The sequence below is a fragment of the Podarcis bocagei genome, assembly GCF_964188305.1.
Source record: "Podarcis bocagei genome assembly, chromosome: 2".
Classification (NCBI taxonomy): Eukaryota; Metazoa; Chordata; class Lepidosauria; order Squamata; family Lacertidae; genus Podarcis; species Podarcis bocagei.
The window spans coordinates 41,868,119-41,883,512 of NC_138126.1; the positions used below are offsets into that span (position 1 = coordinate 41,868,119).

General features: G+C 41.6%; 1 protein-coding gene across 2 annotated transcripts in view; it reads right to left on the reverse strand.

Annotated features, from left to right (window-relative positions):
• Positions 1-990: 990 nt before the first annotated feature.
• The window catches only part of RAD18 (RAD18 E3 ubiquitin protein ligase), a 123,901-nt gene continuing 109,497 nt past the window's right edge, over positions 991-15,394 (reverse strand). For both annotated transcript variants that reach the window (XM_081184252.1, XM_081184251.1), the window contains one exon: positions 991-1,639. In XM_081184252.1, the coding sequence (XP_081040378.1) occupies positions 1,546-1,639 (94 nt within the window). In that variant the 3' untranslated portion in view covers positions 991-1,545. The remainder of the gene's footprint in view (positions 1,640-15,394) is intronic.

Sequence of the window (15,394 nt, forward strand, 5' to 3'; positions counted from 1 at the left end):
TTGCCACCAGTTGAAGGTGTGTTGCCAGTGTCTAGGGCAGGCATAGGCAAACTCGGCCCGCCAGATGTTTTGGGACTACAACTTCCATCATCCCTGACCACAGGTCCTGTTAGCTAGTGATGATGGGAGTCGTAGTCCCAAAACAGCTGGAGGGCTGAGTTTGCCTATGCCTGCTCTAGGGCATCTCATCCATCTTATTCATTTGTTCAGTTAAAATGGGTTCACACTGAAATTGTGGCTTGCATACAGGACATGTACTTGAGCTTTTCAGTGCTGATGCATAAGCATCTCGGAATCTGGCCGAATCATGGTTCTCAAACACATGTACACTGACTTGGTGAAAGACACTATACGCTATGGGTGCCACATGGGCACCTGAGACCAAAGCATGGCCTTTAAAGAGAAGTGCAAACCTATAAGGAACAGGTTGGATTCTCTTCTCTGAACTGGTAGACCATCAGCCAAAAGCACCTCTGCCTACTCCAAACTGAGCTGGTGGTTGTTGTTGGTGTGTCATTCTTCAGAATAGAAGGGCTTCAAATACTAATAGTTGCTTTATTTTTATTTAGTCTGCAGAAATATAGTGAACTATGCCCAAAGTATTATTTGTACTAAAGTGCAATTTTTTTGGGGGGGGGGGGAACCCCAACAGCCGTGTTGTAGCAGTCACATTTATGAAATAGATGGCTTAGGAAAAGTGTAAAGGAGATTGTTTGTTAGAAGAAAAAAGCATACATGGCCTCATTGCGCATTTATGTTGTTCTCATGCCAAATCCAGGAATGGATTTTTAAAAAACCTGGGCTTACAAGAGCATTTTTCAAATGAAAAGGAGAGTCAGCAAAAATGTAAGTTGTAGGTCTTGAGGTATGCTGCAGACAACATGTATGAGAAAGGTGGGGGGGGGGGGAATGTCTCCAATGACTCAAGGGAACCATACCACAAGCAGTAAAGAAAGATTTTACACACACTGGAGAGAGAAATAAAGAAGGTTGTGGTTTTTTGTTTTACATTTTATTAGTTTGTAGTACATCTCAGAAGCAAACTAGCATTAAGTGCTCTAGTGCTACAGAATGCCAAATAAATGACCTCTTGTAAAATATATATATATACTGTATGAGGTTTTTTAATGTTATTTTTTCCACAACCATCATGTTTTATGCATATTAAAACCGCCACAAAAGTTGGCAAAACGTCTGTACTCTTTTTTCAAAAAATGAGGTTTGTTTAAGCCAAATCTCTAGATCTCATCAGTAATGAAATTTGACTGGAATCTTATGGCTGATAAATCAGGCAGTGACAGATCCATCACTTTGTTGTAACTTTGCAAACTATCCCCAAGATTTTCTTTAGTGCAATTGCTCATACCAGGCCTAAGCAGGTTGAAGATGTGTGTGGGAAAGTGAGTCCCTGGGAATAATGGAGAAAAAGGGGTGATGGGTGGCAAATGATGCAGGTATATGAAAAGCAGGATAGATAAGATTACCTATACAAGTATGATATATTTTAGAAGTTTTCTTAATGCAAGTTAGTATCCAGGAACTTTGCTATTCTTTTCTTCGCTTATGCTTAGGCAGTAACAAGCTGCTTCTAGACTGTTCTGATTTTTGCTTGGTCATTTTCTTATCTGGGAAACTGTTGCTAAAAGAAAAGGGGAAAAAAGAGAAAAAAATTAATCTTAAAACTGAATGTAACAGAAATGGATAGTAGTTATCTTAAGACTTATGACTCATAAATACAGTGTAGTCTCTGTAAAGATCAAAAAGAATTTCTCCCCATCTTCAGCTTATCGCATCTACATTATGGGCAAAGGCTGATTAAAATAAGGCAATATTAACATAGCCAAAGGTCAGAAGAAACCACTCAGGATTCTCTAATCCGGCCTCCTGCATGCAGCTCAGATATTTATTACAAAAATCAAATTCACATACTTGAGTTTAGCTAAAGCATTCATTATTGAAGGACATCCAGTTCTGATTTTTAAGACTAAATCAGGGAGAACTGAGCAACCCCTCTGTCTCAAAAGTTAATACCCAAAGAGATCATTTTGTACAAATTTTTTAACATTCAATTTCTTTATTATATGACACTGCAGGCCTTATTAAGCCATCTATACTGATGTAGGAGAGGAACCACATGTGGTAGGTTTATAATGGAGATGATGAGTTTGTCCTAATGAACAATACAACAATTTTGAGGGTGCCTGACGGGAGTCATGCAGCCAGTATTGTATCTTTTGGCTTTCCCAACAATGGATCCGGACAAGCAGCTGGAAATAGGTGATCAAAGTGGGGATTTGAACAAAATAGCCTTAAGCAATAAAAGCTTATGCCCTAACCTCATGCTGTGTCTTTTCAAACATTAACAGTAATCTGAATATATAATATATGGAGGGGGGGGGAGAGAAAACTCAAAATCTACAGATGCTTTCAGTCTCCTGCAGTCCAGCCCATGTAAAGTTGTATCCAACGTTAATCACAGCAGATGCATTAAAATTAAAAGTCTTGACTAACTGAGGTCCGTTGAGTGCTATGGGTCTACTTTGAGAGTAGAACTGAGTTGGATATAACGTATGGTCCCAGTGATAATCAGTAATGTGTCGAAAAGACAGGAACAAAGTTACAAGAAGATCAGATAAATGCATTAAAAAAAAAAAATCTGAAAGGTTAAGAAAATGGTAAAATGTTGAAGAAGTGGAAATGTTAACCGTGATAATGAGGATCAGAAATGGGCAAGCACAGATACAGGGCCTTATGGGGAAACGGCTTCCCCTTTTAATATTACATAAATATACTAGTGACATCTCGTAACATTTAATTTGAAAAGGAATTTCTGCTCAGTCAGAAAAGGTAATTACATTTTCTCCCATGGTAGGATAAAAACCTCAGATTTCAAAATGTAAAGGGCTACTATAAATAAAGGCTACTATTGCAAAGTCAGAAGACAACAGGAGTGAATGCTGAGGAGGAATTAAAAAAGATAAAAGGGTATATTGATCAAAGCCCAAAAATCTATACACGGTCTGCTATAGTGCTGTCATTTTGAAATGTATTATATTCATTTATTTAAGGGGCAGGGAACATGAGGCCCACTATTCTACCTGGCCCATAGTACTATTGCCAGGCCCGGCCCGCTCTTCTCAGGCCACAGCGCTCAACAATCCTGCACCATGCCCTCCTTGACTGCTTTCACCTGACTGGAATGTGCCCTCGAACTATGATAATGTCTCTTTCTTAACTGGCTAAAGAGATAGGTAGGCAGGCGTCTGTAGAAACCTTTGACATTTTCATGGCTAGAACGTAGCCTACTGTAGAAAATTAAGAGTCACATCCAACAAGGTGCTTGATTTTCACTGGCATGAGATGCCTGGAAGGCTGACTGTGAGGGAAATGAGCCCTTTGCTGAAAAGGGTTCCTCATCCCTGAATTATTTTCTATACTCAAAGTATATACGGATTTAACTTACGGGGGTTTTAAAATTTCCAGTGCACCTTCACAGCAAGTGAAAGCCTCATGCTTTCAGTAAGACCTACAGAACTACCTTATACTGACTCGCGCTGGTGGTCCATCTTGTCTAGGTGCCACAGCCACAGAGTTCAGCAGCTAATTGCTTATTTAATAAATATCTTTCCTTTCAGCACAGGACCCAAGGCAGCTCACAGCATAAATGAAAACAGATACAACTAAAACACACAAATATTTTTTGAAAAGCAATTAAATAAGTAACCCTATTAAAAACACCACTGAAAACCCTCAAAGTGCACACACATCCATACACACAAGTGCAACACCCACTCTCAAGAAGACCTTGTCACAACAGCCCATTAGTGGCCTGCCAGTGAAATGAAAGCAAAGCCAGGGCCAGCCTAGCCTGCTGTGGAATGGAGTTCCACAATCTGAGAGCAGTCCCCAAGGAGGTCCTCTTTCATGTCCTCACCAAATGTGCCTGTGAAGGTGGCGGGGCTGTGAAAAAGATCTTGAACTCCAGACATGCTTCTAGAGGGAGTTAAGGCCCTTCTAATATGGTTCAATGTTCAACCAGACTCAGAGTCTGCAGCTAAGGAACTGGAACAGGCCCAAGGCTCTGAGTTCACTCTTGGAAACCCCTGAGCCTAAAGCCAACTGACAGGAACCTACAACATGCATGTATGTAGGCATACATAATTTTATTTGCATGCCACCTTTCTATAGTTCAAACCGTGATCAAGAAAGCTTACATGAAAAAAATCTAGGAACTTAAGAAATGTCAGAGAGAGCAACAAACAAAACATCAAAAGTACAGAAGCAAAATAAACAATTTCCACATATTATATATAATAATATCTAACATAAAGTTACAAAAATGAATAACAGCCAAAAAAGCACACCCTGAACAATATCCCAGTCCAAGAGTTCAGTAGCCTCAGGTTTTTGTAGCTGGAGTCAGTCAGGGTCCTGCCTTCCCAGGCCAGGTGGAAAAGGCCTGCAAGGCAGGGAAGAGGTCTTCCAGGACTCACATCCAAGATGGTCTCTGGCCTCTTCAGCAACCTGCCATATCACCAGGGCCCTCGTGGGTGCCTTTCCCTGAGCCTGAGGAAGTAAACGCATCCCACGGTGCCTCACTGGGTCAGGTGTGAGGTTATAGAATGCAACAGGGGGAGGAGTGCTAATCTTCAAGTCAAAGGGTTGGCGCTTTAAGAATCTAGGTTACCACAAAGAGTGGAGGAAATGCTTTAAAATGCTCAGTCTGCTCTCAACCTTCATTGGAGCACATTGCTTCCTTGGAGCTATCCATGGTCCTGCAACTCTTGATCTGCCTTAGCCCATGGGATAACCTGCACCAGGTCAGTGGCAATGTACTCTGAAAGGCAACAGTTTCAGTGGTTGTCCTCTCCAGTTGTTCTTGGACTACAACTCCTATCATCCCAAACCTTTGCTGATTGTGGCTAAGGCTGATGGGAGTTGTAGTTCAACAGTGTATCTAGAAGGCACCATGGTGACTACCTGCTTTTAAGTCTCAGAGAGCAGTCTTTCCAGATCCTGCTTTTCAAGGGCACTTTTATTAGAGATGTTGGACCTCATACATGTTCGATACAAGTGCTATAATTTAGCTCTGGCTCCTCCCCGTGACACAGGGAGCTACTTGATTATATGCCAGAATAAAAGACCATGTAGCTCAGCTGCCACTTTCAATGGCCTCAGGCAAAGTTCTTTCAAATATCTGTCCTTCCTTTTATGTCTCATTTGTATCTCACCTTTCCTTCAGTGCATTCAAGGTTGTTGAGAACAAGCTGCTAGGGAACATACAAATAACCGGAGGTACTCTAGATGCATATGCTTACGGAGATCAGGTCAGTAGCCATTCTAATGACTGGGACCTGATGATGTGAATGAGGCTCTTTTGCCTATCCATCCCACTACTTGCTCCCTCAACCCCTGCCCCTTCTGGCTTGTTCGTACAAGGCGGAGAAGATGACAGAGTCGGCTCACCAGGTGGCCAAGTATCACTGAGTGAGGGGGTGGTCTGCACCACTTTGAAGGAAGCAATGGTGCACGTGCTCCTGGAAAAGGAACCTTCCTGAAGATATTTGACAACTACCACCCAGGTGCTAATACCCTCCCCTTTTTAGGAAAGGTGCTTGAAGCAGTGGGGGTGGTTCATCTGCAGGCACTGTTGGGAAAAAACTGGACCTGTTCCACTCTTCTCTTCTTTTCCATTGCCAGGTAAGGATGTTGAGATCACCACATGGAACCCAGTTAGCTCTGCCACAGCCTGGTGATCCAAAGCAGGCTTCCCATATTGATGCTCCATCAGCTTTTGGAGACCCAACTGCTTAGGCAAGCATTCCCCTGATCTCCCGACATGCTTTGTTTTCATTGCTGCTTTAACTCTGAAACTCAGTGTTTCAGCTGGCTTGTTTTCTTGTACGTTTTCTATGTGCATGTTTATTTTGATGTTTGGATGAAATTATTTCATTACGCATTGCAATTATGTGTCTTTTGTAACTGGTTTTTATGCTTGTATGCCACTTAGAAGCCACCTTGACAATTAAGTGGTATATAATTGAATAAATAATAAGATGGCAGCATTAGCAACAACTTTGGTAAGTAATCTGGAAGGGGCAATTGTGCGGACCCAATGAAGCATGAGCAATTCCATGGCATATCTGGTCTCACATTCTGTACAGTAATGCTGGGAGTCTTTCTGGGAACTCCCTCCCAAGAGAGGTCTGCCCCATCCCCTTTTTAATAGCCTTTTTAAAGTTCCTTTTGGATTTTAAATGACTGATATCTTGAATTGGTTTTAGTGTCTCGTGTTTCTATATAATTTTATTACTGCAGTGTGCTTTTTTTCCTTTTTTAGTATTAGTTTATTAAGTGGGGTTTCAAAATGTTAATTGATGGTTTCACCTCTGATGGTGGGTGTCCCTGTGCTCATCTGACTGTCTGAAGTGAATAAACAAAGTTTCCAAAAATAACTTCCTTATCAAATAATTGAAACCGATTGCAGAGCTATAACAGCCAAGAGAGCCATGAAGTGCACTTACACTAGAGAGAGAAAGAGAACCTTATTCAAAGAAACTTAACAGTCCCTGAGATTACTATCATCCTCCTGTTACCAAGTGGACAGGCAACTATGGACTCACAAGCTCCACCATATGATTCCTCTCATTGCTAACTATTATTTTATAAGAACAGTTTTTACACACAAAATGCTTTCATTTTGCTCGCCATTAAACTGCATACTGGAGCTGAAATTCAACATTTTACTCAATGAACTAGAAGAAAATTCTATTTGCACAGAAATATAGAGTGTCGTTGTTGTTGTTGTTATACACCAGAAAAATGATTGTGAAATGTATGCCACTTATTCCTAAGTGAGACGACTTCTTAAATCTGCAAGCCAGTTTCCAGGAATCCAACATCACAGTTTATACATCATCTTAGTTCTACTGCCAAAGGTTGCGCAGGCATCCAGCGTAGCTGTGCCAGACTGGATCACATCAAATTAACACGTAAAGCACTAACTATGCATAATCCCAGAAGGAATGTCTTCCTTTATGGTCACTAATTCCTAGCACATGGTTGCTTCTTCAACTGCACGACAGTAATTGAACAAGACAATAAAAATTGGACAGAAAACAGAAATCGCTGATCTGAAAGTCTAAACATGGCATTTCCCCAAATCAGAACTGAAAAATAAATTTGCTGTTTTGTGCTAGAGGAGAGCTGTTGTACACCTTGGTGCATAGCTTTGATAAACATGTGAAGCAGTGGAAGATGAGTTCTAACAAGAACTCAAAAGATGCATCAAACTTTGCTACAAAAGTTGCTCAGCTAAAATAAGCGATGCAAATGCTCTACTAATAAAATGTATAATTGCTGATGTGCTAATAAGTGTGGTTTCTTTTAAATAAATAAAAACTTAGGATGTGAGTCGGTGCGAGTTCTATGAAAATCAATAGACACAATAACTTTGAGCAAATTAAATTAGTCACAGGTTAGAGGGAAAGGAAGGCATTCTATGTATACCTGTAGAGGATCTTCAAGCCATTCATGCAATCCTCCTTTTCAAAAGATCTGCAAGTGCTTTCTTATGGTGACAGAACTATCATGTTATTTATTTGAACAGAACCACAGCATCAGCAAAAGCCCATTTTACACAATGGAAATAACATCTCTCTCTCTCTCTCTCTGCTTCCTAGAAGAAGCTGGTAGCCCAGAATGGCTCCCAGCTCAAGAAGAAAAACATGCAAGTGAATGAAAAATAGATTTCTACAGCCTGCATCTTTGCCCCTGCAAAGAATGCACAATTCTTTTATAAGGAAACCAATCTCTCTTCATTTTAAGTTATTTCAAACTTTCTTCCTTCTTTATTTTTTATGCCAATGGATGGAGACTTGTTTGCTGTAACTTCTGAAACCCTTTGTGACAACCACTGGGAAAAAGTCATGACCACCTGATGAAGACCAATGATTTAGAGCATGGGACCCTCACATTCATGCTTGTTGGAGATACAGGAGAGGGCCTTCTTGGTGGCTGCTCCCGGACACCAGAATTCCCTCTCTTGAGAAGCTCCTTGCTTTTCTTTAGATTTAAAACAATGATTTTCTTTATCCCAGACTGTGGATCCAGACCACTCTGAATGTCCTTCAGCTCTTAAATACAAAGTGCGCCAATAAAATTGGATCTTTGGCTGTTGAAAATAAATAAAAGACTTAAGCACACTGAGCTCCCCAAGAAAAAAACTCACCCCAGGTCTTAGCAGGTCAGGATCATCTTCCAGGTTGTGGTTTCCCTGTGCAAATTCTGTCCTACTTCAGCATCACCAGGACTAACCTTGCAGACAGTGTTTTGAACCCAGTTTGAATTGCATTTCAAATTCTGATTAGTCACAGAGATGGAAAATGTTATATGTGCACCAAGCCTGCACCCACCAGGATTCGTCATGTCACATTTGAATGGATCCTGAAATCTTTCATGAGACAACAAACCAGTGTATAGTGGATAATCTTCCCCCTGACATATCAAAATGTATCGCAAAGGTCCTTTAGGTCTGTCTCTCAGTTCTGCCTAACAAAGGAAGCTATAGTAACAAGAAAAAACATGGCACTGCTACTACATCCACTAGAGTCTACAGAATAGCTGGAATGTTTTTTTATACACAAAAAAGGGACTTCTGTTATTGCTGCTAACTTAGCTGTCAAAGTAAAATGTGTCATCAAAGTAAAATTATAAATTGCCTTTACTAGAAACACAAGTTGTTTGATGAACTACTTACAAAATAAGCTGTTATCTAAAAATGACTGCTGAAAGCTAAAATATTCGCACTAAAACATGTTGCATTAGCAAATAGCTGGGTTGCTTCTTTTGGTGGGGGAGAAAGAGGAAGAGGAAAGAGAAAGAGAGAGAACCATAGGAAAACCTTACAAGGTAAATCCATAACAATCCAAGAAGCACACACATGCATACTTCATGTAGCTACAACTATCCTCCAAAATGAAGGGTTATCTTTCATATAAGCAAAAGTCTGGTAGAATTTCAGCTACTACTGAACTGGAAAGTAGTATTTAAGCATTGTAGCAAAACTACCAGAAGCTTTACAATGAAATGCTTGCTTTAGCTGAGTTTTCTGAATATCTCTGAATAATTCTGTTCCCCAAACCATTACATTTCAGTTTCAATGTCTGAACATTTCCCATTGTTTGTGAGTCACGATTTTTATTTTTGTTTCTTATTTTTACTAGCAGCAAAGAAAATACAATTCCAAGAATCAATTTTGTTGGGATTTTAATTTTACCAAGGAATGCATCCTTGAAATAAAAACCTGGCTGATGGTTAAATAAATGAAAAACACACAGCTGTCTGATGAGCATTTTTCATTTGATTAACATTTTCATTTTATTCAATTGATGATAAATTGTATGGTCTGGAAAATCTCAAAATGTATGCATTTAAATTCCTTGATGTGCCCAGCCCTGAAATTTACAACACAGCAAAATCAAATGATGTAAAAATAAGTCTAACAACAGGATTTTTCAAATGTCACTAAAACAAACACAAACCCTGCACCAACTAAATTAAACCTTCCATAAATCCACTGCCCTTCTATCCACTAGAGAGCAGGGATAACTAACATGGTGCCCTCCAGAAATTGTTGACTACAATTCCCATCATCCCTAGCCATGCTGGATGGGGCTGATGGGAGTTATTGTCCAACAACATCTCTAGGGGGCACCATCTTGGCTACCCTGCACTAGAGCAGTGTTTCCCAACCACTGTTCCGCGGCACACTAGTGTGCCGCGAGATGTTGCCTGGTGTGCCGCGAGATGTTGCCTGGAGGGAGGTGGGCGAGTCGGGCGGCGAGAGGCGGGGCGGCGGCAGCGAGGAGAGGCCGCCCAGCGCGGGGCTCTCGCCGTCTGCCTGCCTGGCTGCCTGCGAGCTCGGCGGGCAGCGCCTCCGTCCGCAGCGCCCGCCTCGCGGCTCTCATTCCCTGCCCCTGCCAAAGCTCACCCAGCCAAGCCGCGCTCTCCTTCCTGCCTCGCTTTGCTGCCTCCTCCCACCCCTAAATCTTGGAGGTTCCCCGGCAAGGGGGAGGGGAAAAAATTGAAACTTACACTTTCGTGCGTCCCTCCCGGCGTGACGCTGCGCGCTGACGTCACGGGGCTGTAATGGTGGTGTGCCTCGAGATTTTTTTCATCAAACAAGTGTGCCTTTGCCCAAAAAAGGTTGGGAAACACTGCACTAGAGAAACAGACTATCTACATGGGAATCAGGTCCAAAGAGATCAAAGCAAGTAGGTTAGGAAAGAATAATGGATTCTGGAAAATACTCATGGTAAGACTTGGGGAGGAAGCAAAGTACAAAAGTTGCAGTCACACTGGACAGCTATCTTCTCCTATGCCACCAACGAAGATCAGAATGAAGGCAAATCTGAAGACAAAGATGGAAAAACTTAAGGAGCGTTCTTTCTTGATTTTAAAACTTTGCATGGTTTACAAAAGAAGAAGTAGAAAATAGGGTGGGTGGGTACAAGATAGCTGTTTATTCCGAAAGGAGTCCCATGTAACCAATTTACATACTGACAAAGACAGGGCATCAAATCCAACTAATCAAAGCTGTAACAATCCTCAGATTCTCACCTATTTCATCCTATTACTTGCATTATGATAATGCAGCTTTGAGTGCCCTGCAAGACATTTTCCACTGTAAGAACAGGATGCTTACTTTACTCAGTGGATCACTGGCCTGATCCAGTAGGCTCTTCTCATGTTCTTATGTCCTGTGAGTGCTTTAGATGAATGCATTCCAGTCTTTGTCTACAAGGTATGGAGCATTCCCTCAAGCTAACTAACTGTTAGAATCCCCCCCCCTTTTTTTTTTGCAATGAGGTGTGGAGAACTAAGAATGATGTTGGCTTTTCCGATATAGCTTTTGGAGGCCTAGTTTTGCATGCAGGATCTAATCTAGATTACCTGTGACTTCTACCTACTGGATAACTTGCATCTATTGAAGGATCTGGAAAGAATCAAGAGGGATTTTCCACTTCCGCTTACTACTACCTGCTTCTCTTGGTTTCTTTGCTCCGACTCCAGAACTGCCTCTGGGTGCAATGGCAGTCATCTATTTAACACACACCGGTTTGAAAATGTTTGTAACAAGCACTTTTTGTGGAGCCTTCTGGGCATAACACCTTGCTCCAGACAGTGAAGAGAAGCATTTGCCTAAAGATTTGTGAAATGTTCTGCTTTCTTATTCTTTTTACAAGTTTTAGAACTATTTGCTTCCTTTATGTCTTGATGCCAAAGGGACCCAGATTTCCTTTAAAATAAACTCAATATTACTTTTTAATTGCATATTCTGCCTTGGGGGTTTTCAGGCAATTGTGCACTGACGCCATCCAGATATTATTCATGTATCCAGTCTGGTACAGTCTGGAAGTATCGTGCACGCTAGACTGATACATAGAAAATATTAGGGTTTTTATTATATTTATTTTTTACACAAGAGGATTTTTGGAGGCTTTCCTGCAGCCTCTGGGATTTTCATTTTTAGGAAATTAGGTGGAAGGACAGAAAGGTCAGGGAGAAAAATCACCAGTTTCATCACCAACAACACTGCCACCGTCTTCTAAAGCACAGGGCATTTTCTAAGCTCTGACCAAGATTAACAGTTAAAATAGTCCCTGCCCACGAGATCACAATCTAATAAAGAGAAAGGGAGAAAGTAATGGAAAGGGGGAAGAAACAAACAAATTCAAGTGCCTGTGCTTGAAGCTACATAACATCAGCATCATGATCTAATCAGGTGGGCCTTCCTGCATGTACTTAGTCTTCTGTCAGCCCTCAGCGCTCTGGCTAATGCCAGAATCCAGCTCAGAGGTCCCAGGGAGACTGGTTGCTGGGGTCAAATGTTCTTTCTGGAAGGGTGGGGGAATCAAGCTCCCTGCTGCTATTCCTTCTCTGGCCAATGGATGGCAGCCAGGCTAATATTCTTACCATTGATGTCCTTCCTGAGAGGAAGCCACCCATTAGCCCTTGGGCCCCTGCTGATGGCCAGGATGTCATGGATCCTTCAAAAACTGTGTTTTCAGATAACAGGCATTTCATCTCTTAGCACAGCCACAGGAATAAAGCCTAAGTTTTGTGTTCTGTGTGTGCCCCTCTAGCAAAACAAAATTTTTGCATCTGCTTACAGTTGATGGCGATCAAGTTCTGAAACTGGATTAAATTAGTGGTTTAATCCAGTAACAAAGAAGTACTCCAAACAAGCATTGAACTGCCTATGGGAGCAGACAGGGGGAGCAAAACATGTCAATCAAGAATGCAGTTACCTTTTGCTAACTTAAAAAAAAGAAGAGACGGGAGCTCTAAGACAACTGAGCAAGGAGAAAAGTGGCAGAGAATAGAAGCCACAGCCAATGCATAGAAAGGATGGGGCAGCGCATGTGTTGTCCTCTCGATTTTGTGAGGCTACATCTCCTCTGATCCTTGGCCACTGGCCATGCCGGCTGCAGCTGGTGGGGTCCAACAACGTCAGGAGGGAAGTATGTGGGTTGCCACAGCTATAAGGGGGCAAAATGCCAGTCCATGTGACAAAATCGTGCAACCGTTTCCCTGCCTTCTATTTTCTTATCATTGTGATAGACATATGAAGTTGGCTATTAAAGAGAGATGCAGGGCTACTTACTGGAATTATTCAAGGCTAGCAGTTGGAATCCAAACTGAAATCACAGTTTGACAGTGTACTGTAGGCCTTCAAAGAAATGCACTCTTTTGCAGCTCTTAAACTCTTCTTTAATGCTTAAACTAGAAACTGCTCTCCTCAAAACTTCCTCTATTTTTGGTCTGCATTCGCGCTCATTCCAAGGGTCTGGAGCCAAGCAAACAAGACATTTGCCTACTGTGTTCAATTTACTGGCATCTTTTGTGCTTGTCGAACTACCAACCCACTCCAGCATTTTGCTTACGTAAGTCGCAACAGCAGCCAAAAAATTCGGATCTAAGATTATTCCCCCCCTCACCAAGGGAGATCATGTCTGACATCAAATCAATAAAGCTAAAAATAAATTTTGACACATAGCATGGATAGATGGTAAAGGTAACTGATTCTGTATCTGAATGTGATGTTTGGAGAAAAATAAGACAATTGATTTTCTACTCCAAGTTTTTTTTTTTTTTTTTAAATCAAACTAACTTGATTGAACATTATTCCAATGGCACAGTTTCATTTGCTTTTTCCAAGAAAGCATCCACTGAGCATTTTTCATGGCAAGGAAAAAAATTATGTGGAGATTACTTTAGCATATTAAGAAGCCAGAAATATTTTTAAAAAACAACTGGTTTTACATAAACATCACTGAGCAGAGAAGCATGCTTTACAAATGCACAGAACAACATAACAAATATTTAGAATCCTACCCATCACCAGCCTGTGGGATTGACAATTTAGAATTTCATATTCTTATAAATGTGTAAATTTAAATTCTTTTGTTTTGTTTCAGTATTTAAGATATCATTACCTGGTTTCTTAAGTGCTCTGGGGTGGGGGTTAACTATAATTTGGGGATTTAATGATTCACCTTAAAGACTAGTAAAACAGAGACTTGTATGAATTCCCTCTCACCATACTAATCCAGTGATAGTTTTGATACTGCCATGGGTGCTATCACATCATAAAAAACCCCTTCCATTCTCCTAAGTCTTGAAAGAAACCTGCAAAGGTCAGGCAGGCAATGACTCTCCTCAGCCAAAAATCTAAGAATCTGAGTAGCCCAGCTACAGAAAAACAGGACTGTCCGAAGATTGCAGCACACAGCACTAAATCTCTCTGCTGCCCCTTTAACTAGGTAAGGAGCTGGGCAGACCAGAAGTGGAAAAGAGGCAAGACATGGGAGGGGAAGACTCAAGGCGAGGCTGTCAGCAGAAGAAAAGGGAAGCTGCTGACACAACTCCAGCAGGTTCTTGGCAAAGGGAGTAGGAGTCTTGAGCCTAGGAGCACAGAAGGCACAATGAGGAAGGAAAGATCAGGTGGGTGCCTTTAGCGGAAAAGAGGTGGTCTGAAGTAAAGGAAGGGTAAAGAGCAGGGCTAGGGGCTTTGGTGGCGAGCTAGGAGAGGGAAGAACTAGGAAAGCTAGGTTCGGGAGGGGCCACTGGGTTATAAAAACCTTATAAACACAGAATAATGAAGAGAGTACGCAAGAGTCAGCCACGACTGGACCTAATGGTCAGGGGTCCCTTTACCTTTACCTTTTACACACATTGATGGCTCAGGGTAGGCTTGGGAGTTGCAGGCAGGTGGCGTGTCGAATGTCACCTGCGGGTGCGTCAGCCACCCACAACACCCAAGTCTCCCCCGAGCTGTCAAAATGAAGGCAAAGTGGCGCAGCTCCCCCCTTCCCCCAACAGCTCGGGGTAGGCTTGGGAGTCGCGGATGGGCAGTGAGGCAAATGTCATCCCCCTCAGTGATGACACCCAGGGCGGTCCGTCCCCCAACATCCCCTTCCTATGCCTCTGCATATGCAAACTGAAAAATACTGTTCTAAATTTGTGCTAAAAATGTCACTCTATTACTATCGCTGTTTTTAGTCTTCGTGTATTTTAAAGTAAAATTGTTGTGTAATTTTATCTTTTTTAAAGTCCTGTGGCCATCCAAATAAAATGTTATGGTTCTTTCCAGTTATAATTTTTTTAAAAAAGATTTTTCAACTATAAACTGAGTTCAGCCACCTCTGCAGGTCATTCACAAAGAAATAATGGATCACGTGGTGCTGCTTCCAGCAGGTAGTTCCAGTAAAACATATTAATATACTAAATGCATTGCTCTCCTCCAGAGATTCCACTTAACAGCAATTCAGAGAAGGAGCACTCCACGCAGTAACAACTGGAAAGGGAGGAAAAGCTCTGCCTCTTGTTTTGGAAAAGCAATTTTCACAGCTTTCTCACCATGGCCAACTGTGCATCACAAGCTCACAAACTCTCAGTCGTGAGGGTGGGCAGAACATTGCGGCCACCTCTAAAACTTCTTTTGACATTGTAAATATTAAAGCATAAAGAAGTGGAGAAAAGAAATGACCAAGAACTCATCTAAACCAGACTTTCTCAACATGGAGCTCTACAGATGTTGTAAGCTATATAGCCCCATCATACATCTGGAACATACCAGGTTGAAGAAGGCTGATCTAAACTGTATATCCACACTGATCTTTTCAATAGGCCAACTGGCATGTTCTAGAACAGAGGTTTGCAAACTGTGCTCCAAGATTCATTCAGGTGATCTGAGGCATGTCTGTAAAAATGCAATTAAAGATTATACAGCATCTAGCACAGCACATTCCAATTGCTACAATGGGCAGAAAAGTGGTCCATATTACTGGAAAGGTTTGGGAACCACTGGTCTAGAGACACAGAATGTAGT